This window comes from Protomyctophum bolini, assembly GCF_963924005.1.
Source record: "Protomyctophum bolini genome assembly, chromosome: 15".
NCBI lineage: Eukaryota > Metazoa > Chordata > Actinopteri > Myctophiformes > Myctophidae > Protomyctophum > Protomyctophum bolini.
Window position 1 is genome coordinate 8,599,037 of NC_137876.1, and position 26,987 is coordinate 8,626,023.

Sequence of the window (26,987 nt, forward strand, 5' to 3'; positions counted from 1 at the left end):
ATCCCGCAGGTGGCTAGTACTGGACACTGACACCAAGGACCTGGTTACAGTCCACACAGATGGCAATGAACAGCTCTCTGTCATGCGATATGCACCAGGTGAGTGGAACACTGCCATGACATAATTATACAGTCATAACAGAGTTGCCCTTCTAGGCAGTGGTGAGCTGGGATGGATCCACCCACCAGGTGTGGCATGAACCTGACCATTCCACCTGAAGGAATTTCAATTTTGCCGTCCATGGAAATATGTCAGTGTCACAAAGTCACAGATGTTTTTTCAGATGACTCCTATACTCTTGCACAGAGAGGGCGTCTGCAAATGAAAGTAAAGTTCACAGAAAAGAAAAAGTTAAATATTCCATACATTTTATATCCATTCTCTGCTTGTCCCAAACAGAGAGAGGGAATAGAAACGATGCAATAAAGATACCGGTGTAGCTAGTCTCCTCCTGTGCACTTTCAGCTTACAATAATTGTATTTCTTAGCATTCCAGTCACCTGTCATTTTCTTCTAGATGGTAACTTCCTGGCTATTGGCTCCCATGACAACTACATCTACGTCTACGCTGTGGCAGAGAATGGCAGGAAGTACAGCCGGGTGGGCAAGTGTTCGGTGAGTGCCTAATAGCCCTCCTCCTGCTCCCTTGTTTTTAGTTCCCCCTCTCATCAACTATATCATTAGTTCCCTTCTCACCCCTATATTTGGCCTGCGTCTCTCCTGCTCGATCCTCTCTCAACTCCTTTCTGTGTGTGTGTGTGTGTGTGTGTGTGTGTGTGTGTGTGTGTGTGCACGCACATGTAGGGGTGTGTGTGTGTGTGTGCACGTGTAGGGGTGTGTTTGTGCGTGTGAGTGTGCTTGCGTTCATGTTGATACAGCTGCATTCGGACACAATGCTGTCACAACAAGCTGACTCGTACAGTTCCATATGACAAAATTATGACGACGTTTTTTTCCATAATTATATTCCATAATGGGTTATTTGAAGCATTCAAAATAACAAAATAGCAGATCTACAAACTCACACACATTGTGATTGGCCGTTTTCTGCAAAGTGTAGGGAAAAAAGGAGGGGAGCGAGAATAGAACCCCTTTGGGACTGGTGAACAAAGTATATAGCATTTAAATGGTTAATAACACTGTCTCCATCCTGCCCATGACCTATGTCTCTCTCGCAGGGTCACTCTAGTTTCATCACCCATCTGGACTGGTCAGAGGACTCCCAGTATCTGGTGTCAAACTCTGGAGACTATGAAATTCTCTACTGTAAGTATATTCACCCTTCACACAATTTTTTACAGGCTTAAAGCTACAATCGTAACTTGTATGTCCTCTCCTGGCGGAGAGAATGTAACTGCAACTGTAACACCCAGGAATAGGATTCAATGCTGGTTCTCCTGTGTGAGAATACAAACATCTACTTCCAGGGGAGTTATTGGCCTTATGAGCTTCAGGAAGGGCTACTTCAAGTAAATGTCGTACCCTACACCAGGGGTTCTCAACCTGTGGGTCGGGACCCCCAGAGGGGTTCCCACGTGTCCCCAGATGACAGTCAAGTGACATTTTCTTTATATAAAAAAATGAGAGAAAAGACAAAATACATGAGAGCTTGATTTACCACTGTGTTACCAATCTCTACCAATCACCTAGTTCATACATGGTTAATATTATAATTCTAAACACGCAAACATGACCCACTTTAACTACTTCAGTCTACTATACTATTTAGTATAACTAAATGCATTTGAAAAAAAAAAAAAAAAAAAGGATTTCAATTCAAATAACAAAAATAGCATATCTACAAGCTCAAAACGTGTCGCCGTGCGGCACGTTTTTTTCTTGTGGATCTGGTATTTTTGCTACGATAGTGTAATGTGGCCCTCTGGAGTGAGTGTAGTGTGTGTATAGTGGCCCTCCATCTGCAAAGTTGCCCACCCCTGACCTAGTTCCTACCTAAAAGAGCCAGTCTACCATGAACCGAAATCATTAGCCGTTTTATTAATCTGTCAATCTGTGTGTGTGTGTGTGTGTGTGTGCGTGCGTGCGTGCGTGCGTGCGTGCGTGTGTGTGTGTGTGTGTGTGTGTGTGTGTGTGTGTGTGTGTGTGTGTGTGTTTCCTCAGGGATACCTTCAGTGTGTAAACAGGTGGTCAGTATGGAGACCACCAGAGACATCACCTGGGCCACCTATACCTGTACTCTAGGCTTCCATGTCTTTGGTAAGTGACAGTTCTTTGTGTGAGTGTGTGAGTGAGTGTGTGTGTGAGTGAGTGAGTGAGTGAGTGAGTGAGTGAGTGAGTGAGTGTGTGTGTGTGTGTGTGTGTGTGTGTGTGTGTGTGTGTGTGTGTGTGTGTGTGTTTGTGTGTGCGTGCGCGCGTGCGTGCGTGCGTCGGCATGATTTCCATGTGTGTATCCATCCAGTAAGAGTGCTTGTGTTTCTCAGGGTTGTGGCCTGATGGCTCAGACGGGACAGATATTAACGCTGTCTGCAGGGACAATGGAAAGAACTTTTTGGTCTCTGGAGATGACTTTGGGAAGGTCCACCTCTTCTCATACCCCTGCTCACAGTTCAGGGTAAGATAATGTACACTACCACAGTGGTTCTCAAACGATTTCTTGCCAAGGACCCCCAAATTCACATTTATTAGCCTGCGGACCCCAATTTGAAAACGATATGCCAGGGACCCCCGTAAGAAAAGATTTGTACGGCTCTAGCAGTGATTCTCAACCATTTTAATTTCAAGGACCCCCAGTTTAACATGCATTAGGCTACGGGCTCCCATTTAATGGCAATTTCATTTCTATTTCTGGGACCCCAATTTATATTGTAAAAATCAATGTTAATTTAACGGGTCCATTTGGTTCCATTTGTACACTCTTTGAGTAACAGACCCATAAGCCGGGGTCCATTTGCTTCCTAACTATCATTAAGATGGGGACCCCCTGGAACTCCCTCAAGTACCCCTAGGGTGCCAGGGACGAGACTTTGACCAATTTTCTGTGGCCACACAAAATACCCAATACTCAAACCTGAAAGTAAGTATTTTATGCTTTAAATAATTTGTTTGTTTTCTTTCAGGCTCCCAGCCATGTGTATGGTGGCCACAGCAGTCATGTGACCAACGTGAACTTCCTATATGATGACGGCTTCCTGGTGTCTACAGGAGGGAAGGATATGAGCGTGATGCAGTGGAGGATAGTCTGAGCATTGAGCAAAACACATGACACCAGACACACATACCGATTGGCTAATTAAGTCTTCTTTATACTCTGTCGTACAATGGTTTCACTCGCTGAAAAAAAGCAGATCTACAGTCAACTACAACGGAGTATAAATCAAGCATTGCTGCAACTGGTCCTTGAGATGAACAGCTGAACTGAAAAGAACTCTATACCACTCAGACGGAGAGAACTGCACTAAACTGAACCGAACCAAACCAAACGTTAACACCCACGCGATGGATCACGCATGAACTGAACCGACCTGAAGACGTCAGATGGCATGAGCTGATCTAAACAGAACAGAAGTGTGACTTGACAGAACCAGGGCCTGTCAGTCCTCGTCTTCACTCGTGAACCTAAAGTAAATGAATTGTTGGAGGTGTACATGGTTGTGAGAGTGGCTTTCACATCCAGAAAGCTAGAATAGTGCTCCAAATCACCTTTCACTTGACCTGTCTAAACATTGCTTACTCACATACTGTAGCCTACATGTCAGCAAAAAAACAGCATGAACCACTGTTTAATATGAGACAGAACAAATAAAATGGATCAAATCCACACAGACAGAACCAAAGGCTCTAAAGCCAAAATGTATTTGCACAGTGATTTTCACTGCACAGCCCTGCCATATATGTGCACAGGCACAGCCATGCCATATATTCTGTCCCAAAGAGGATGATTTCCCTAGAATTTATCATAACAAAATCCAATAAAATTGCAGTGAAGTGTTTGAACCAAACAATATTCTGTTTGGCACTAAACAAGCAGTCGGATAGAGTGTTTGGAACAGAACCTGTGTTGAGAGTAATTCAGTGGACAGCACCTATAGACTTTTTAAATTTTAAATTAATAAATGTTTTCTTATTTTGTCTTTAACAACTCAGGAAAGCATTACTAAAGTAGAATTTTAACCTTTCCCCATTTTATTAACAATGTTAGAACAAAACTATTTCTGTTCTGAAGACACCGCTCCGCCTTTGCAAAAGCAGTGTTATTAACCATAGACCATAGTTATGTTGTATTATATTTTTAACCATTGTTCAACTATTGTGATTTATATGTTAAAAACAAGTAGTTGTACATGAATGCGTTTACCAGGCACTTGAAATAGGATCCAGCCAACAGTGGTTTTGGTGAGGTTTAATATCTTAGATGCAAAGAGAATAATGGATTCACACATTTTTGTTACAATCATTACATTAGGTACCTTATGCAGGCCCTTAAACATAATTATGAGGCAGCAGGCCCAACATTCACGTGATCGTGATAGGAAAAGTGCTGCCCCAATCAGGTTCCCTGAGGTACCGCACAGTTTTACCAGTGACAAATTATAAGTTATTGAATGCAACATTAGCAATTTTAGTTTTTGTCAAAGGCACTATATGGGGACATTGCTACGATTCGTGCTTCCTCATCTTTACAACCAGAAACTGTTTTTCTATTATTTATTGTTCATGGGCTACTACTTCTAATGCCAATTTCACTTTGAGTTTTCTATTTTACTGAAGCCCTGTATAGATATAGTTGTGTAAATATAACAATAGGTTTGTAACAGACATGGGCAAAATGTAGATGTATGTATTTGAAACGGTTTCAACTGTTTTAAGTATAAACCTGTGACATGCTTGATTTATCTTACCATGCCCTTGCATTGATGTCAAAGCTGACGTGGAAGGCAAACCAAATCGAGCATTGAGCTGTTCTATGATTATTATGGAGCTGTTTCAAATCTGTATGAGTCTGTAGTCTGCCCATGTTGTAAGGATCAGACCATTGCACTGTAACTGTTTACTTATGTGTGTGCACTGACAACCGCTGACAAGATAAATATCTTCAAAATGCTCAAGGTTGAACGAGGGATGCCCACGTGTGACACTCTCTGATTTATTACTTTGACATACGATGCCATACGATGACATACGATGCCAATAATAGCATTTCTAGAAGTTCACAAACAACATGTCACAACTTGTGATGCATTGTGAGCTTGTAAATCGGTTATTTTTCGGAGCATAACAAGGCTTCAACTTGATAAAAAAGAATATATACATCAGGCCTATTCACATTATGAACAAGCAAAATCACCACCGAGCAAGCTTTAATTATGGCTTTCAACAAGTCCTAATTCCTCACACAAAAAACATCTATTTAATTTTAAGATAAACAGCAACTCATGATTTAATACTGAAATGCATGAATAAACTTGTTTTAACTTGCTCTTCTAAGCATTTTGATGATTGGGATCAAATAGATTTGAATAATGCCATAACAGTGTAACTGTCATGATTTGAATATGTTTAAAATGTTATAATTAAGAGGGTTGCAATGACAGCAAATCATCTGATATTTGATACAGTAGGCCTATTTAAAGTTACCTCTCCAGAGTGACCGTAGTCTTCGTAGATAGTTTTACCACTAAACACTTACAAATATTTATCTGACATAAAGGCAACATGGAATGTCTATTGCTCTGTGGCTCTTCATGCTTTTTCTATTATATGAGTTTTAATATTTCATGATTTTTGTGTGTTGGTGTAGCAGGCAGCAGTAGTGGGCTAGCTCCTCAGAGCCTCTGCCTATTAGGCTACCTCCCTCAATGAAGGGGGGGAATTCCCCTTTAGGCTAGTGGTTAAGGTGTTGGCTTTCAACACGGGATACCCAGGTTGGAATCCCAGGCATTATCACTTCCAAATCATCCTGCACAGTAAATCATAATAACTGAGGATTTGTGTTGGAGGTTTTCACTTGTGACTGCAATGCCTTAAACGTTTTTCCTTATGTTTAAAAATATAAGAAAAAAACGAACTAAAATGTAAAGTAACTATATAGTTTATTGTCTAGCTGACTTGTATTGACTATGTGTGTAATTTGTCAAAGGTTTGTGACAAAGGTGTTTTCACATTTCTCTGAAGGAGAAAGAGTGTGTCCGTCCTCTTTTCAGATTTTGTATTTTTTTGGGGGCATGTTACACGACATAATAATCATAACAACGTAGAAGGGAGGGGAGTGTATGTATAGTATGTACTGTCTACTGTGTGTATGTGTGGGGGGAGGGGCTAGAGAGCTAGGGGGCAGATGGGAGGAGAAAGGAGATGGGGGTGCGTGCATGCACGCATGCGCGTCTTCGTCGCTAGTGGGCAGCATTGAGCTGACCCCCGGTCTGTTTAGCACGCCTGTGTGTAACATTTTCTCAAATCTCCACCTCGCCAAAACACTCCGAATGGGAAGAAAATATGGAAACAGCGAGGCGGGCGGGTGACAACCACGGTCCACCGTCTTCAACCGAACCAGCGCATCGCATGAACATGGAATTGGGAATAAGCAACGCACGTGGAGAGAGACAAGGGAGCACAAAGCCGAGAGGACAGAACGCTCGGATTCTCGCATAGCGTCTATCAGAAACACAGACTCACTCAGCCTATAATCATTTTTATTCATTTACAATATATGTGCCGGACACGAGGCTGCTGCATCGCACATAGACTATTGTCGCCCACTCGTCTAGATAGACGCTATTCGGAAACGAAGAGGACTTGCTTGGACCATTTCATGCCATCATCTCCCATTGAATAGAAGACGGGAAAATGAGGTAAGCAACGGTTAGCTCCATGCGCTCCCTGCTTTGAGCCGACCTACCGCGTCATGTCAGGTCGCAGTATGAACGATGCACCGGTTCCTCCATCCTGGAATCTGCATCCGCAATGTACAGGATTTGATCATTCACAGCGAATATATGCGTCAATACCCATACCATGCACGGTGAAATGTTGTATTTTATTATTGTATTGACTTGGTTATTGTGCTCGTGAGGACAATACTTTGACCATGATGATCAGGCGGACCCACCCACGACGTGCATCTGCCGAATAGACATGGAATATATCGCTTTACGTCCCGGTTGCTTATAATAATCAATCACGCATCAATACCACTGTCTTCTCCATATAAATCTATTGTCGTGGATGGACACGCCCATTTTGATTGAATGCAGGATTTAGGTGGGCTAATGTTGTCATGGAAACCACAGCATCACGTTTTTTCTGCACCTGTGATAAGGCTACTTGCTACTTGCGTTGGATGGATGGTTGGATGGATGGATGGATGGGGTACCGTATGATGGATGGTGTGTCTATGTGGTGTGGAATCTGGATGGAAGGGAAATTGAATGTTTGGGGGCATCAGGCACAAATGACCCATCTCAGCATTTCCAGGGGAGGTGTTTATTCCGGTATAGTTGCCAGGCAGGTTATCAGACAGACGCATGCACACACATAGACCGACGCACAGAACAGAATGATGCCCGACACACACACACACACACACACACACACACACACACACACACACAGCCAATGGAAAAAGAGGATGTCTTCTGTCCAAATCCTATAAGTCTGTGTTCTAAATCAACCCCAGGCCTATGGATTGAGGTAGTATTTTGAGCCCTTCACTGAGCAGTCTGGTATGCAGAATGCAGTGAGGCCCATATTCTCTCCAGAGAAAAGGATTGTATTCTACAGAGAGAGAGAGAGAGAGAGAGAGAGAGAGAGCGCAGTTCTTTCCTTAAAGGCCAAACCGCACCAATGCAACTATTCGCAACTCCTTGTGGCAACATGCAACTACTCGCCATTATCGCCAATGGCGGCAAGTGTTTCTACTCGCCGCCAATTAGACTCCAATGAGACTCCAATGAGACTTGACCACAGTGTCATGGAATTAGGGATACAGCTGTTAGGGTTAAGGTTAGGGTTAGATCAATTATGGTTAGGGTAAGGGGTGTGAAATGAATCAGTGCAATGTCCCTAAAGGTTTGCAAATCCAACGTGTGTGTGTGTTCCTGGCAAAGGCCACATTTGTGGGGACAAATGTTGGAAATGTAACCGGATGATTGGGGTCAGCATGTCAAACTTGTGCCAAAATTATTGGTGTCGCCAGTTAGATTTCACTGAAGTTTAATTGGGTTTGAGGTTGGGGCTGAGTTGCCAGGTTTGGGGTTAGGGTCAGGGGATGGATGAATGTACTGCAAGTCAAAAGTAATGTCACAAAGGGGTGTGTGTGTGTGTGTGTGTGTGTGTGTGTGTGTGTGTGTGTGCGTGTGCGCATGCATGCGTGCGCGTGATAGCCCCTTTGTGGTTGTGCATGTGACCATCTCCCTCAGAGGAAAAAGGACACATGAGAGAGGGAGGGAAGAGAAAAGACACATGAGAGAGGGAGGGAAGAGAGTAGACAGTGGAGCCTCAAGGCTCCGTCCTCCGTAAGCTGAACAGCTGTGCAGAATGCTACTGTGCTTTCTGCTTTGCACGGTAGTGCACGGTAAAATTCCCTTTCCCTAGTGGTGTTCATTCAATCCTGAAGGTGTAAAGACATATCATTCAGTGTTGAAGGTCCATTTCGGGTCCATTATTACACCCTCAGTGTTAAAGGAATGCTTAGTTACTAGGATCCAAACATCATTCTCATCTGTACTCGCATAATACAACTTATGGAAGTCAAATGATTGAAATATACGTTCCTGCATGGCACATTTGCGATTTACATATCTTTCTCCTGTCTGCAAAAGCTCTTTTGTGTGCGTGCGTGCGTGCGTGCTCTTGCCAGTGGCTGCTAAGCTCTTTGACTCGGACCCAAAGGGGAAGTCTTAAATCTCCACAAAGCAACAACAAGGTGACTGGTCTTTGCCTTGCAGAAAGACAGAAGATGATCCAAGTCAAAGGCGTGATTTGTTCAGCCCTGTTGCGTCCTTTGCAAACCTATGTGTGTCCCTGTGTATCTGTGTGCGTGTGCATGCATGCATGCATGCATACACACACATGATGAACGTACACATATTGATGCGGAGCTAAGCTATTTTTAACCCACAGGCTAACATAATTGGTCTGTATTTCTATAGCGCCTTTATCCAAAGCGCTTTACAATGTGTGTTACTGTACATTCACACGCGCACAGCCGTACACGCACACATGCGCACGCACACAGCACTGAGGGTGGAGGAAATGTTGCAAGACAGACACCAAGAATAGGGACATTAAACATTAGACAGCGCAGGAAAAGAAAGACGGAGCTCCCTGCCGTGCTGTCAGTGTGAGGATGATTTGTGAAGTGGTACAGTAGTCGTGGTGTGACTCATCATACTGTAGTGAAGGTGCAGGCTGCGTTGTAGGTCAGCCGGTGGCACAGAAAACGCTGAGTCGTGCGTTTGACTGCAGGCTGACTCCGCTGCCCTCGTAGCTGATCAGAGATCTGCTCAGCAAGAGCCTGCGTCAGCACAGTCCAGCAGCAGCAGCAGCCCCAACAGCGGCTATATGATATCCATGTTTCACTTTTAATAACAATAGTACACACAACTTTGAGTGTAGTGTACAGTATGTGTACTGTAGCATCATGATGCCTTCCAAATGTGTCTCATTTTTGTCCCGGCCTCTCACTTCTAAAGGTTCACTTAAACCTCAACTGTGGACTTACAGTACCATGCATTGCATATCATGACATCACCCCCATTATTAACAGGATTTTGTTGTGTAATGTTCCCTTCATATTTCACACAACCCACCATAGCATCATTACTCATCCTCATGTTGTGACCAGTCTATTGATTGAACCCCATCAGGATCCATTTAATAGTGTATCAATTGATCTCAGAGTCATCACACCCAAAGATAATCATTGCCTAGCAAATCAAAGGCGTGATTTGTTCAGCCCTGTTGCCTCCTTTGCAAACCTATGTGTGTCCCTGTGTATCTGTGTGTGTGTGCATGCATGCATGCATACACACACATGATGAACGTACACATATTGATGCGGAGCTAAGCTAATTTTAACCCACAGGCTAACATTGGTCTGTACTAGTGTATCAAATTGATCTCAGAGTCATCACACCAAAAGACAATCATTGCCTAGCAAATGAAAGGCGTGATTTGTTCAGCCCTGTTGCCTGCAACCTCACAGATACGTGAGGTTATACGCTGATTCCAAATAATGACCATGTATTTACTACACTACATTACATATTCTGTAGCAAAGGCAAAGCCTTTAAGTATTGCACAAATACAATAAAACACTCTGGATCTTTAAATTAAAATTAAAGACACCTTGTGGCGTTATTGTGCATTGCACCTACACCATATGTTTATTATGTCAAAGCTGCATCGCCCACACAATCGATATAGCAGCCTTTGTATCGATTCAGTATATATCAATATATTGCCATATCGATTAATTGAACCCACCACTACTAGCAAGTCAGTCTCTCTCTCTCTCTCTCTCTCTCTCTCTCTCTCTTTAATAATTCAATCTCCAATTCACTATGTATTGTATGATGTGTATCTAGTTCAGTGTAGCATCATTTATATTAGATCTGCCATATCTTCTGGCTTCTGTCATGAATCAATCAAATTATAGCGTAAGCTTCCAATCTATTACACCAACATGCTATACCTACTGGTAAGTAGAAGGTAACTAATACTCTTAAATAAAAGTAAATATCCCCCCCTTTCCCCCGAAATGTATATTTCTAATGAAGCATTCTAGTACTAATCTAGTTCTTCTAGTACCAATTTAGCAAAGCCAAGAACAGTTATGTTGTTATGGCACAATCAGGATGACGTTCTATTTAAGTTTGAACCTCATTTCTTTCATGCAGGCCGTATTCATATGGAAATAAGATGGGGTTATGACGGCTTTGCTGGGAATCTCTGTCATAATTGACATACTGTAATATTTAAGTCTCAGGCTCAGCATGTTTAAACCTACCGAGGCTACAAAAACGTCCCGTCTGACTGCATTTTAGGGGAAATCACCCTATAATTCCCAATAGGTTACTCATTACGCCGATCTTATAGAGCCGATCGGACCTACTGCATGTAGTCTGGAGCCTACTGGCCTTGATAACACCTTAACCGATCTTATCGGTCTACTGGACATGCTGGGAGCCTACTGAAAATGACAAGCCTCTTTTTGTAACCCATTTTTCACCCCTGTGTCAATCATCTAATGTGATCCTGGGCTCTACACACCCTCCGCCAACCTGGGGAGAGCAACAGACTTAACTCATGCTTCCTTCATGCTTGAGTGAAGTGAATGCAGTGCGGTCCTAATATTAACGCATGTTCGCCAACCGTAATCCTGTTTTCCGGTTTTTATCGTTTTATCAATCGGCAGAGCATGCCCATAGTACAACAATCGTACTTAATCCTAAGTGATCATTGCGGTCTTGTCGATTGATAACAGTCAAAACAGGTGATTGTATAGGAGGTCGTGGCGTGGTCTTGCCTTTCTTGTGGGTTTTTGTGCAAATATACCCTCTAGACTAGAATGCTCTTTGTTTGTGGTCCACACCTTGGCCTGCTGTGGTAAAGCTGCTTAATGGTCTAAGTTAGCCTTCGGCCAGATGGACGACAGTGGAGTACGACAAGCTACAAGGGAGAGAAAAGCAAAAGATTACACTACACTGCAGGAATGAGAACGCCAGAGCTATAATCTGCAACACAAAGACCTTCCATTGTGGGTTCTTTCTGTATGTTATCAAATGGCTGTGGGTTGTTGATACAGAATGCAGGATTGAGTAATAGTACTTTGTTATATGATTATTTTGGGAGCAATAGTTTGTTTTTGATCATTTGTGAGCCCAAGTCTCAAGTATAGTCAAAAGAATGACTTTGTTTAGCCCATCAAGAGGTTTGAGTAGTTGTTGAGTGTGAGTTGTTGTTCTGTCATCTCACGGGGGCTGAATGTGTGTCAATCTAACTCTGACACTGTACAATTTGACCTGTAGAATTAAATTAACACTCAGCAAAAGCCTATCATGAAAAATCGATCATGTATTGTCTCTTAACGTGTAGAGTAGAGAGAACTGTGAGGTGCATGTGCCTGGCTGTACTCTGTACTGTACTATACTGTAAACTACTGTCTGACAGCTCCCTGTGTGAGTACTATAGGGTTGTATCCCAACGTGCCACACTGTAATTATTTCCATCCAATGGAAATGACTCCTTGGAGGCAGAAAGAAAAGATCTCCAATCCTTGGCATGGAGCAAGGTGACTGGTCTTGTCTAGTCACATGTTCCCTGCTCTCTCTCTCTCTCTCTGTCTACCTCTGTCACTCTCTCTCTCTCTCTGTCTCTCTGTCTCTCTCTCTATCTCTCTCTCTGTCTGTGTGTGTGACGTGTGTGTCCCTCTCTCTGTCTGTCTCTGTCTCAACACTACTGTGCTCCCTCCTTCTTTTGCTCTCTGCCCTCCCCAGCTCTCATATTCTCTCTCTCTCTCTCTCTCTCTCTCTCTCTCTCTCTCTCTCTCTCTCCCCCTCTCTCTCCTCCACACAACTATGGACTTCTAACGATGTGGACGTCTGCTCCAACGGCGCGGCCACTTTTTGCCTTTTTCCCCTGTACCGCTCTGAGGATGTTCAGGGAAGGAAGACGTTCACTGGATGGCAAACCGAGTACAGTCACAGTGTTGGACATTATGAGTATAGCAGCTCTCCGCGCGTTCCCTCTTGTTAATGCTTCCTTCTGCGCTCCACCATAATCTCCCCAACCTCCTCCTTTCCTCTTGTGTGCGAAAGGATTCTCCGCTTCTCACCTAACCTAGCTGAAGCAATTTGCCAGACATGTACTCCCTTGATGACTTTGGGTAAGGAAACAATGCTCGTCCAATCCTCTCTCTCTCTCTCTCTCTGTCTCTCTGTCTCTCTCTGTCTCTCTCTCTCTCTCTCTCTCTCTCTCTCTCTCTCTGCCTCATCTTCCCATGCCCCTGCCTCTCTCCTGTCCTGTCCTGCTGTAAAGCGTTATGTGAGAAGGAGCGGATTTGGCTTCAGAGTTTTGCGGTAGCCGCTGTGACTGAGAGGGAAAGCATGCGTTGCCGCTGCTTGTCCCGCTGGTATTTATTCAAAGCCATTCTCGCTCTCTTTCCAGCTGCCTGCAGTGACCACAGAGCTGGAGCTGGTTTTGGGATCTTTTTATATATACAACATACCCTCAGAGCACGCGGGCAGGGCAGGGAACACTGTTCTGTCTGCAAGAAGAAACAACACCTATATGTCTCTTCTCTTCTCTCCTATTCTATTCTATTCCTCCTCTCTCTTTTTGTACAGTATATCTTTGTCTCTGTGCATCCTTGTCTTCTCTCATGCTTTCACTGCGTTGTTGAATAATGCACCAGGGTAGACTGAGTAGATAGACACCGGAAGAAGAGAAGGAGGGGGAAAATCCTCTAGGAGTTGTTGACTTTCTCTCTCTCTCTCTCTCTCTCTCTCTCTCTCTCTCTCTCTCTCCAGCCAGCTGTTAGTGGGGAGGCGTGATTGGTTAACCTCCCACAAATATTCCATTGGTCAAATCCTTTCTAGGGACGATAGATTGAGTTTCTCACTTAGTTTCTAGTATCACTTTCAGAGACTTTGTGTAGATCCCACCTCACACACTGTGTGTGTGTGTGTGTGTGTGTGTGTGTGTGTGCGTGTGTGCAAGCACTAACCACTGCATGAATGGGAGTAGGACCATCGAAGGCCAGATGACAGAAGGGTTTCTCTACATCAGCGTCAGCAGTCCCCTGTTACCTCCCCCAACGCTCAGTCTCGTTGTATTTGGCTGAAAATAATACTTTTTTTTATATAATTATGGCAAATAATCACGGAATGTCACTGCACTCACTGAGAGACATGCAGCTGCTGTGTACTCCAGCAGCTGCTCTATACATCTCCTTACAGTGGTGATTGCCGGATTTTGTCGCTTGTGTTAAATAACACCATAAAACTGCCCTAAAATTACCCTTTTCATGTCACGCACGCCCTAGAGGGCGTTCGCGACTTCGCGCACCACAAGGGGCGCACGCGCCACAGTCTGGGAACCACTGTTCTATATAAATGTTGGCTAAGGCAGATTACAAAAGAGCATAATGATTTGTTGGAGCTCAAAACACTGTGTTCAGAGCTCAGAGTAGGGTAGATAACATCAGTGGGTTTTACGTCTGCTAGCATACGCTGTAATAATCTAAAATGTCTGCACAGCAGTCTCTCCCTCTCTCTTTCTGTCTCTCTTCTCCGTATCAGTATAATAACTGATACTGACATGGTCAAGTCGTGCATCTCATACAGCACATATTGGTGGTTGCTTTCGCACAGCATGGCTGGAAGAGAATTACTGTTTCTCATTCTGTCCAATGGCTTATCAACTTTCTTCTAGTTTTCTATCCCCATTGTCGAATCCCTCATGCCTCCTGTCTCTCGACTCCTCGTGACCCTCCTTGCCGTGACTGCTGACAGTCTGACCATTGAATGTGCTGCTGGTCAGACACAAAAATCCAGCCCGTCTCTATTTTGTGTGTGTCTGACTGTTACTGTATAGCAAGGGGTGCGTAGCGTTAATCCGACGTCCCGATAATTCGACATTACTAACCCTAAACCTAACCTAACCCTAACCGCACACGGAAGCCACGGGTGAGTCTCAACCGGCCACGTATGTCGGACTATTGGTACAGTACGTATGCCAGTGGTTCCCAAACGCTTTAGCCTGCGACCCAGAAGAGAAATTAGACATTCGCCCAGGACCCAAACTAGTGAAAATAGCAGATCTACAAGCTCAATAGATCGGCTATTTTCACATTTGTTTTCTAATTTCTGGAACTTCTCTTAAAATTTTCTTTCATCTTTTCATGAAAAATGTTTTAATTATTAACAATAATTAAAAACAAAATGTAGGAAACCAAAAATAAAGGGATCCATAAAAATGTGTCCGTGACCCACAAACGGCTCCAGAACCCAGTGTTTGGGGACCAGTGCTGTATAGTGTAGACAGTAGACAGTAGACACTGCCGAGCACTGCGTGCGCCGTGCAGTGTTTCGCTCTGAAAGGAGGTGGTGTTTCCCTTTAAGGAAAGCAGGATTAGCGTCATGACGAGGAGGACCCATGAGCGCCGTGGAGGAGGGAGGGAGGGAGGGAGGTGGGGGAGGGGTGGTGGAAAATACATGCTCTCCATATGTGTCCATGACAATCAGCCCCAAGGCCTATTGGCAACTACGGAGATATGTGATGAATAAGGTATGTCACCACGGGGGGCCAGTCACCTACTTAGGTCAGGAAACAGGGGCATCCAAATCATGACACGTTTGCCACCCCCTTAGTCTTCCCCTTTTAACCTCAAATTCAGTTATTCCAAAAAAAAATCTTTGCTACCCCCTATTTATTTCTGAAATGAACGCCTCTGGTAGGGTAGTGTTTTAGTTGCTATAAGAACAGAGCCTCAGAATAAGCATTGGCATTGTGAACATTCTCGACCTATATTTCGGTACATCAGAAATGCATCTCATTAATCATTATTATTTGTGAGAATTCAGTCATTATTATGTGACTTAAAGGCACTGCGTCCTCATTCATCTTTTAGTAAAGAAGCCTTCCATCTTCCCTCAGGATTGGTGTTGAGTTTGTTGACCCACTAATAACTATATGATGCGTTTTGTGTTGTTTGTGTTTATATCAAGCACTAATCTCTGTCTCCTTCAAACCCAGTATAATATACTGTACATCATGCATATCATGAAAGGAGAAACATGATGTCAATAATCACTTGCCACATAGAATAAGCATGCAGTTGCCATATAGAATTCTACCTGTTACCTGTTGTTAACTATGCAATTCTTCCTCATCAATGCATTAAGAATAACCTCAATTTACAATTCAGGCATTACGGATAAGCAGTTGAAGATGGATGGATGGATGGATGAATGGCATTGACCCATTTTGACCTGAGATCAGATTCTAAAAATCTGTCATCCTGACAGTTTTCTGAAAAAGCTATGTTTCTATGTCAGTCATTCTTCGATTTTTCAAAAATAGCAGACCTACAAGCTCATAGCGTGCCACCGAGTGGCGCGCTATGAGCTTGTAGGTCTGCTATTTTTGAATAGCAGAATAGATTAGATCTGCTATTTTTCAATAGCTAAAGCATAACATAATGCTATGCTAACACCAAAAGGGGTTCCCGCCCCAAAATGGGTTAAGAATAACCTCAATTTACAATTCAGGCATTACGGATAAGCGGTTGAAGATGGATGGATGGATGGATGGATGGATGGCATTAAAGCCCGATTTCCACTTCAATGGCCGAACACCACTCCACACCGCCTACTTGTACCACCGTTTCCACTACAAGGAATTGGGCTTAGTGGTATACTGTGAAAGTGGTAATAAACGATGAGCTAGGCTATAAGCGGGGCAAAACACTTTCTTTTTATTTAGACCAGGATCATAGTTGTAATGCATTATAATAGACAGTGTACACTTGTACAGCAGGGTTCTCATATCAGTCTCTCCATCAGCTTGCCAGAGCTACAGGTTAGCTGACAGTAATTGTCCCTGACAGTGCTACAGAGAACAAATCGTAGTTGCCTGGAAATCTCATTTAACCCAATCACTGTTGACTGTAACCTTGGTTTAACCACTCACCTCTGGCCACCTCCGCTAAGTCCCGGGTGGTCTCTTTGGCGGCCGTGACGTGACCGTGTGTCTCTTCTGTATGCGTTGCTCGCTGCCTTGGAGGTCAGTGGTTATAAGGCTAGAGACGAGGCGGGGGCCGAGGTCAGGGAGCAACATTATGTGTAAAGTTATCATGTCAGTAAAAGTACATAGTAACATCCTGAGTGTTAATCTGACTCTCTCAGAGTGTACAGATGGAACCAAATGGTCCATTATGTTCTAACTGTACACTATAAAACTGGTTACTGGATGTTAACACTGAGCATTTTTACGGCGTATACACTCAGTCTTGAATGCTGTGAATGTGTAAGTGTGTTTCTCTGTAAATCAGTATGGCACTGTCTGAGACTAGTGACTTGTAACGCTATACACAGTAAGGTTTATGTCCTGTTGTTTATTGCACATGTAACACCTGACCTGGGATTATAATCTGGGTATGCCGCGTGGGGAAACCCAAACATCTGCTACCAAGAGGGAATCCCCACTCTGGTTTGACCAGAGGACCTATTGGGCTTAACACATTTTGGGGCGGGAACCCCTTTTGGTGTTAGCATTATGTTATGCTTTAGCTATTGAAAAATAGCAGATCTACAAGGTCATAGCGCGCCACCAAGTGGCGCGCTACAAGCTTGTAGTTCTGCTATTTTGGACATAGAAACATAGCTTTTTCAGAAAACTGTCAGGATGTAGAAGATTTTTAGAATCTGATCTCAGGCTTAAGATCTTCATGCTGTACCTCTCAACCAGTAGGTGTCCTATACTAGAGTTAGAGTACAAGAGTAGGCAGACCACCTCCTCCAACCACTAGTTTATTATAACATCATATCTCTACCATACAGAGTCGTTCAAATAACCTTAAATAAAATGAGTCCCAGGTGGGGCGCCCGCTGGCCTAGTGGTCCAGGTGCATGCCACATAATCTAGGCTCTGGCCTGACAGCGTGTCGCGTGTTCGAGACCCGTTCATGACGACCTTTGCTGCATATCTCTCCCATTCTCTTTTTCCTGTCTTCACTGTAAACTATCAATAAAAGGCACAAAAGCCAAAATAATAATCAGCATCCGCGTTCACTTTAAAGTCAGAGCTTTTACATGGCAGCAGCGTCGCGGTACAAAGGCACAAATTAAATCAGAAATGTGGATGGCAGAAAATCCACCGAGGACAGCGATCCTAGAATCCGATTATATGGAGGCTTGAAAATCCTCCTTTCAACTGCTTTGCACTGTGAATATATTTTCAATCCCATAGTTGGAACGGTGGGGCGTTGCTATAGGAAGTTGGAACCGGACCAATGTTAAAAGCTTCTGTTGGACTAAATGATTCTATAGACAGAGTATACGTTGTGGTACGTCGTGTATATATACGGACTTGAGGGAAGAAATGAGTTAAATAGCAACCCACTGTGTTTAACAGTGATTGAGCATTAGGGCCCTAAGCGCCTGTCCCATATCCACCATCATTAGTTACCGTTGGGAAGAAACCTTGTATCTCCATTTTTCAACTTTTATTTCTTTTTGGTAGTCGAATGCTTTGCTTTGTCGTGTTCGTGTACGAGTGTCGCTCAAAGGTGTTGCGATGTGACACATGATGTGAGCTTGTATATATCCGCTATTGTGTGTGTGTGTGTGTGTGTGTGTGTGTGTGTGTGAGTGTGAGTGTGAGTGCGTGTGTGTGTTCACCCCCCTGGGCTAGAGGGCACCCCAGTCGATATGAACACACCACAGTGTTGTTGGCCCAGTGGCTGGCGGTGGTACTGATGGATGGAACACACCCTGCGGTCCCTGCCCTAATGCTGCCGTAGCTATGGCAACCAGCCACTGACTGGCTGCTGGGCTGGGTTAAAGGGGAGGGGCTTAACAGCACCCCCTGCCCCACCCTTCTACACCCCCCTCACCAAACAGTAGGGCTTATTGGACGTGTGTGTGTGTGTGTGTGCGTGTGCGTGCGTGCGCTCTAGAATCTGGGTGGGGGGTAGCGTCTGTTTGTAGCGGATATGAGGTAATCTCCCCAGGGGTTAACAGAGTATCGCAATAACACAGAGGTTCACTGCCACACACACACACACACACACACACACACACACACACACACACGCACGCTATCATCTGTTCAGCTGCCAGACAACAGGCTGGTCAATGACTTCATTGTCAGTCATCTCTTTGTTACTGGAACAGGACGGATGGCCAGTCTCCTCTCTCTCTCATACTAGACGTCAGGATCCAGAGGTTGGAGAACTTTCGGAAACTGAGGTGCATCGATTTTGTATCGCGTCTCCTTTTCCGAGTTTGAAACATAAGTGATGCGTTCCATGTTTGGGGAGGTCGTTTGTATGAAAAAAAGCCGCCGCCACTCGTCGCGATTGAATTTCATATCTGCAGGCTTTCATGTGGAGGATTAGGCTTTGATCTGAATGAGTTTTCAGCGTCTGGGGCTTATTATAAATACGGAGCGTAACAAATGTAAAGGGATCGAAGCAGAAGCCCTCCTCCTGTGTGTGACAGATTGCGCTGCGGTCACCACTCTGCCAGCATCACCAGGATGGACCTCCATCGGGTCCAGGTGCTGCGTTACTGTATGCCTCAGAGTGTCAGTGACTCTGGGCTGTTCTACAGCCACATCGCTGCCAGGTTTGTACACATGATGCCATCCACCGTAAAACCCTCAGTGTTTCCTTTGACTCTGAGAGTGTGTACTGTATTGATGTAACCAAATGGACCCGTACGTACATCAAATTGGAGTCGTATCGGGTATAGGTTGGTAGTGAGTTTCTGTATGTGTTTGTCTGTTGCCCAGTGACCTCTTTAACCCATTTTGGCCTGACCTCGAAAAATAAATAAAAAATCTTCTAAATCCATCCATATTTTCACGATTTTTCAAAAATAGCAGACCTACAAGCTCATAGCGCGCCACTCGGTGGCGCGCTATGAGCTTGTAGATCTGCTATTTTTCAATAGCTAAATTGTAACATAATGTTTAAAACACCAAAAGGGGTTCCCGCCCAGAATGGGTTAAAGCTGCAATCCAGAACTTATTTCAATGAATATTGAATTGTTCTATAACCACCCTGTGATGATGAGAATAACTGTCACATCTGCAGTGGTTGGAGGTGGTCACGGGTAGGACAGGTACAGGTTAACAAGTAGCCCTGCCGGAAGCTCATAAACCCAATATCTCCGCTGGAAAAGCACAGTTTCCCTCTTGGCGAGGACATCAAACGTACAGGACTGCAGCCTCGGGTATGATTCAGTACAGAAGCGCCCTGTAGCTCTTTCCTTGCTAGAGAGTTTGGGCCGGCTCTAGTTCTGTGGCTAACGTCTAGCTTTATGTGTACATAACATACATGACCACTTTGTCTTTTGGGGCATTTTCAAGCTTTTATTTGACAGTGGAGATGGAGAGGAGGAAATGGCAGGATGTAGAGATGGGGAAGGACATGCATGCAGCAAATGATCTCGGGTCAGATTTAAAGTGAACCTTGGTCGGCTGCGCAAGGACTGAGCCATAATGGTACAGATTCCCCATTCTGACCTGAGATCAGATTCTAAAAATGTCGTCTACATCCTGACAGTTTTCTGAAAAAGCTATGTTTCTATGTCAGTGGTTCTTCGGTTTTTCAAAAAATAGCAGACCTACAAGCTCGTAGCCCGCCACTCGGTGGCGCGCTATGAGCTTGTAGATCTGCTATTTTTCAATAGCTAAAGCATAGCATAATGCTTACACACCAAAAGGGGTTCCCGCCCAAAATGGGATAATAATGGACTAGCATAATAGAATAGTGTCTGTTCGTTTGGTTAATCGGTTCACTCACTTGGTGCTGAGAGAGAGAGAGTGTTACCATGAGCTGCTAGTGACACAAACATGTTGGTCTGGTTAAGCCAGATGTTATACTTTGTGTTATTCTTTTTTTATCAGTGCTGAAACACTAATCTGTAATCATCATAATATCATTTTAGCATAAGACCCAAAATAGAAATTAGACATTTGCCCTGGTTGGACCCAAACTAGTGAACAAAGCACATCTACAAGCTTCCATGTTGTGAGCTTGTAGATCTGCTATTTTCACTACTTCTTAAACATTTTCATTTTTTTCCACCGAGTGGCGCGCTACGAGCTTGTAGACCTGCTATTTTTGAAAAATCGTTAAAATGTGCCTCAAACCTTTCAGAGAATTGTCATGATTTAGAAGATTTTTTGTTTTACTCACAACCCATAAAAATTGGTCCGTGACCCAAACATGGATCCCGACCCACTGTTTGGGAAACGGTGCTTTTTACCCCACACACACACATCACAACGTCTGCTGTGAACGGTATCCACCCAGCCTGTCCAAGCCCCTCAGCGCACCCTCTTTATTCTAAAGAACACTCTCTCTGCACTGCTGTACACACACACACACACACACACACACACACACACACACACACACACACACACACACACAGTGTTCTTTCATCCACTTGTAACTCTGAAAGAACACAGAACACATTTAACCAAATAGACCCGCCTCACGTCACACGTCTTGTCTGGTTACATTTGTACGAAGACTTTACAGTGTCTCGGAATAGCCGGTGCTCTGGAAGGGCTCCGTCCATATTTAATTCACTCAGAGAACACCATGGCTTAAGGCTAAAACAACCCACTTTCGGTCCACTGCCCTTCTCACAACCTACCTCCCACCACCCCCCTCCTCTCTGACACACACACACACACACACACACACACACACACATACACTCTCTCTCTCTCTCTCTCTCTCTCTCTCTCTGTGTACCCTGTCAGAAGGTGGAGGGATGAATATTTCTGGGAGGTAGAAAATAGATTGAGAGAGAAGGGGAGATGGAGGGTGCTTTTGTTTGCTGGCTTCCAGTTCCAGAAGATGGGAGCTGTAGTAGGATCAAAGAGCTGTGTTGGCTCTGCCTTCTTTTATGTCATCACAGGAGGAATGGAAAGGAGGGGGAGGGGTGGTTTATAGGGGGGAAAAAAAAAGGTTTTATCTGTATGTAAAATATGTCAAATTCCATCAGTAACAGCTGGTTCCTAAAGCTGATCCGCCCCACTCTCTATCTAGGACAGCAGTGGTGCAAAGTAACTAAGTACATTTACTCAATGTCAAGGTATTTTTACTTGGGTATTTAATACATTAAAAAAAACTCCACTCTACTCTACTCCACTACATCAGAGAGTCAAATATACTACTTTTTACACTTGAAAACATTTAATACGTACTATAACACACACTACTAACATACAGGTTGAATGCCAACAATATACGCCGGGCGTTTAAACCCTACAAGCTCGTGATGCATTGTAGAATGTAGATCTTCAATTTTTAAATGATTTTGAAGAGATTTTTTTTTTAATGTTATGGATACTTTTACTTGAGTAACAAAAATCCTTGAGTACTTCCTCCACCACTGTATAAGACAGCCAGACCTGCTTGGCCTTTAGGTGCTGCCATTAGGAACGCCAATACGCCATGACTATCACATCTCTCAGCTCATAGTGTTGACACTAGCCAGATACTCTACTTATTAAGCTTTGGTGAAGTAAATCTTCTTATCTGAAATGCAATTGATTGATGCAATTGGTCAGAAAACCCCAAACCCCAATGTTGTAGTGACTGCATCTGTACGTTTGATTTGTTTTATTTTCATCTTATTAACCACAAGAACCCTGGCGTAACTATTCTGGGCCAGACATTCTGCAAAAATAGCACATCTATGAGCTCACAACGCTGCATTGCATTATGCATTATATTGCTTCTTCCGACCACTCAAATGTGCTTTACAATGTACTTCACATTAACACACACACACACACACACACACACACACGCACACACACACACACACACACACACACACACACACACACACACACACACACACACACACACACACACACACACACACGCTCGCACAAACACACACGCACACACACACTTCGCCTGCTCATCAGGAGAAGTTAGGGATTCAGAATCATGCTAATGCTATCATGTGTGGTGGCTGTGGCTCAGGAGGTAGAGCAGGTCGTCCAATGATCCCTGGGTCGGTGGTTCGAATCCCGGCTCCTCCTGTCCACATGTCGAAGTGTCCTTGGGCAAGACACTGAACCCTACATTGCCTCCAATGAGTTGGTCGGTGTGAGCTTGCCACCATTGGTGTGTGTGATGAATGTGGGAAGTGAGGACGCTGGCGTCGACTGTTCGCCGCTTCACCTCCCAATGTATGAATGAATGAACCATGGTACAGCGCTTTGAGCACTTGCAAAAGCGCTATAAAATGGGATTGCTGGAGATCAACCCTCCCAAGCGGCCGTTCTGTGTCCCAAGGCGCTGATTCCCCCGTAAAAAGTAACTTAATAATAACACCTATGATATTTCCATATGATTCGCGTGTCAAAATACGATGTCTTAATATAATAATAATTGCAGTTCCGAATGCCTTTGACTGATGTTCCAATCTCTGTATTTTTTTGGTGGCCTCTTTATCCTCAGCGAAAATAGCTAAATCAATTTAAATAAGCTTAAAAGGATGAACAATCCATGAACACCTCAAAGATGCCAATATACAGTATGTATATAACTGATCCAACCAACAGTCCCTTGGCAATACATTGCAGTAGCCTCTACTGCCTACAGTACATGTTAACCCATTCTGTACGGGAACCCGTTTTGGTGTTGGCACCATGTTATGCTTTAGCTATTGAAAAATAGCAGATCTACAAGCTCATAGCGCGCCACCGAGTGGCGCGCTACGAGCTTGTAGGTCTGCTATTTTTGAAAAATCGAAGAACGACTGACATTTTTTTAGAATCTGATCTCAGGTCAGAATGGGTTAATCAGACCAGTGTGTGTCCGGTGGAAACCTCGTATGAATCTGATCTCAGGTCAGAATGGGTTAATCACACCGGATGCATAGTATGTGGGTCATGCATTCACAAACGTCATGCTCTTTATATACAGTGCACGCATCAAATATGGCACCATAAAACCATAAACCATTACAAGGCATACAGTATACGATTGATCTTTTTGCAACAAGCAGGGACATTTATAGCTAAGAACATAAGCACATTAATGTGGATGGTATTAATGCCATTAAAGGCCTGTAGTGCTGCTCTCGCTCTCCCCTCATTTGAGGCTTAATTGTAGCCCATTCAGCAGTTATTCCACTGTACCTTTCTGTTTAAGTAGGTTGTGGGTTGGGTTAAACTCTGCATCGTGTGTGTGTGTGTGTGTGTGTGTGTGTGTGTGTGTGTGTGTGTGTTCGCACGTGAGTCTTATTGTTCTTGGTTATTCGCTTAATTTGGGAAGTATTTGTGGCCTTCTGTTTTATTCCTGTAAATCTGAACGCCAATACGTGATGTAGGAACCTTCAGGCATAATATTTGGCATAAACTGCCAGTAAATAGGCAGTTTATGATCACTGTTTATGATTTGCTTTTGTGACCTCTTGAGTGTATTCATGTCATGTTGTTGTTTCTCACAACTGACTTTGCTGTACAGTACATGTATAGTTGCATCATTTACACAATCTCGCTTTCCTGCCAAAATGAAAAGCTATGCTCATTAAGTTTAATGACCGTGCTCCTTTTAGGTTCATGACAGCAGGGTTGCATCACATGCAGAGGCAGCACTCAGAGGGGGAGAAACATAAATTCTTAACCACTTAAATAGCAAAGAATAGCCCATCTCTACAACAAGCTCACAACGTGTCAGATGGCGACATGATGTGAGCTTATCCCAGGCATTTAGGCCTGAGATCAGATTCTACACCCTGACAGTTTTCTGAAAAAGCTATGTTTCTATGTCAAGTCGTTCTTCGATTTTTTCGTAGTGGCGCGCTATGAGCTTGTAGAGCTGCATATGGTTTATTTGTTTATTTTGATTTGTTTATTTGGATCCTCATTAGCTACTACCTTTAGTAGCAGCTACTCTTCCTGGGGTCCACACATAAAATACATTACATCATATGAAATACATTTTACAAGACTGTAAGAAAAACAGTTAAAAAAATATGTACAGTATGAGTCATAGTGAACTCTATATAATGGTTATGTCCAAGTCATAGTGATGGGGGGGTGGTCCGCCCCACGGGCCCACCCATCGAGTCATAGTGATGGGGGGGGGTGGTCCGCCCCCCCGGCCCACCCATCGAGTCATAGTGATGGGGGGGTGGTCCGCCCCACCGGCCCACCCATCGAGTCATAGTGATGGGGGGGTGGTCCGCCCCACCGGCCCACCCATCAAGTCATAGTGATGGGGGGCGGTGGTCCGCCCCACGGGCCCACCCATCGAGTCATAGTGATGGGGGGTGGTCCGCCCCACCGGCCCACCCATCAAGTCATAGTGATGGGGGGGGTGGTCCGCCCCACCGGCCCACCCATCGAGTCATAGTGATGGGGGGGTGGTCCGCCCCACGGGCCCACCCATCGAGTCATAGTGATGGGGGGGTGGTCCGCCCCACCGGCCCACCCATTGAGTCATAGTGATGGGGGGGTGGTCCGCCCCACGGGCCCACCCATCGAGTCATAGTCGTCCGCCCCACCGGCCCACCCATCGAGTCATAGTGATGGGGGGGTGGTCCGGCCCACCCATCGAGTCATAGTGATGGGGGGGTGGTCCGCCCCACTGGCCCACCCATCGAGTCATGCTTCCAGCACCAACAAGCACCCACACCCAAAAGGTGCTTACTTTGATCACATGCTAATAGCCAATAAAGTTGTCTCGCGCTGTTTTTAGTCTTATGTAGGCCTCAATCTCTCCCTCTGTCTGTGAGTAGTACTTTCCTGTGGAGCAGATTAGAGGTCTTCTAGGAGAGTTAAATCCTGGTTAATTTAGATTTTAGGCTGCAGTGAGTTAATAATAATCTGCCAGCCATGAGGCTCCGTCTGTAATCCAGCTAGTCAGACCAAACCCCTCCTGTAGGCCAGTGGACCCCTGCATGCACACACGCACGCACAGTCGCACACACGCACGCACGCACACACACACACACACGCACGCCTACACACCTCACCCCATGGAACTGTGGCACACACCCCTGCATCAAAATGCCTAGTGAGCCCAATAGGGTGTGTATAAATCTCCTGTTGAGCTCTATAATAACAGCCAAGTAACCACATGCTTTAATATGCACTAATGTGTGTGTGTGTGTGTGTGTGTGTGTGTGTGTGTGTGTGTGTGTGTGTGTGTGTGTGTGTGTGTGTGTGTGTGTGTGTGTGTGTGTGTGTGTGTGTGTGTGTGTGTGTGTGTGTGTGTGTGTGTGTGTGTGTGTGTGTGTGTGTGTGTGTGTGCACTGTGCGCGCGCACCGTGCACATATGCTGCCTTCTCTGTTCACTAATCTGGTCTTCTGCTAAAAATACCAGTGTCTCTTATTTTGGGTGTATGTACGGTGCTGTGTAGGGACCATAATACACATGTGGGAGTGTATAATAATATGTTGTGTTCCTTCTTCTCATCCAAGCGACTGCACCTCACAGCATAGCTGCACAGACTGCACCTCACAGCATCGCTGCACAGACTGCACCTCACAGCATCGCTGCACAGACTCGCTCCAAGACAGAACTGAGGCTACATCCACACGCTTTCATTTTAAAACCCATAACTTTTGCTACGTTTACGGCTGGTGTACAGTACACACTACAGTACACACTACCCCGATATTTTCTAACCCATTAACCCACTTTGACCTGAGATCTGATTCTAAAAATGTCTTCTACATCCTGACGGTTTTCTGAAAAAGCTATGTTTCTATGTCAGTGGTTTCTTCGATTTTTCAAAAATGGCAGACCTACAAGCTCGTAGCGCGCCACTCGGTGGCGCGCTATGAGCTTGTAGATCTGCTATTTTTCAATAGCTAAAGTATAGCATAATGCTAACACCAAAAGGGGTTCCCGCCCAAAATGGGTTGAGACTTTTGAAAATGTTGCCGATCCCGTGTAGTTTTCGTGTTGGTCTGGACGGGTGAAAACGAGGCCTTTTGAAAACAATGACGCCTGGAGTCAGTCTTTATTGATTTTATAGAAGGATTAGTAAATATGGCAACGTGAAATCATCATGGACACCTCCCAATTAAAGCGGTGTATAATAATTATTTCGTTTCAGAATAATTTCTACCTGGCTGCCAGCACAAACAAGGCGGTTGCTACCGAACGCTTGCTTTTAGATTTTGTTCAGTCTCAGTCTCAGGCTTGACTCAAGGGCCTCACACACCGTCTGCGAACGCCGCGCGTCAAAACAGCCGCCCGCCTCCGTTATTTTCAATGAACCTATCGCACACCGGCGGCGTCCGACGCGCGTTCA

The 26,987-nt window shown here is 44.5% G+C and overlaps 2 protein-coding genes across 14 annotated transcripts in view; both read left to right on the forward strand.

Moving 5' to 3' along the window:
* The window catches only part of eml1 (EMAP like 1), a 69,554-nt gene extending 63,887 nt beyond the window's left edge, over nucleotides 1-5,667 (forward strand). For all 11 annotated transcript variants that reach the window (XM_080784017.1, XM_080784020.1, XM_080784021.1 and 8 more), the window contains 6 exons: nucleotides 10-98; nucleotides 518-615; nucleotides 1,179-1,266; nucleotides 2,122-2,217; nucleotides 2,442-2,572; nucleotides 3,078-5,667. In XM_080784017.1, coding sequence (XP_080640143.1) covers nucleotides 10-98; nucleotides 518-615; nucleotides 1,179-1,266; nucleotides 2,122-2,217; nucleotides 2,442-2,572; nucleotides 3,078-3,203 — 628 coding nt within the window. In that variant the 3' untranslated portion in view covers nucleotides 3,204-5,667. The remainder of the gene's footprint in view (nucleotides 1-9; nucleotides 99-517; nucleotides 616-1,178; nucleotides 1,267-2,121; nucleotides 2,218-2,441; nucleotides 2,573-3,077) is intronic.
* A 797-nt stretch (nucleotides 5,668-6,464) lies between these two features.
* The window catches only part of evla (Enah/Vasp-like a), a 58,424-nt gene continuing 37,901 nt past the window's right edge, over nucleotides 6,465-26,987 (forward strand). The window contains exon 1 of one of the 3 annotated variants that reach the window (XM_080784069.1): nucleotides 6,465-6,809. In XM_080784069.1, the coding sequence (XP_080640195.1) occupies nucleotides 6,805-6,809 (5 nt within the window). In that variant the 5' untranslated portion in view covers nucleotides 6,465-6,804. Of the gene's footprint in view, nucleotides 6,810-12,400; nucleotides 12,845-26,987 lie in introns of those variants that run through there. The other 2 variants (XM_080784067.1, XM_080784068.1) reach the window with 2 other exon arrangements.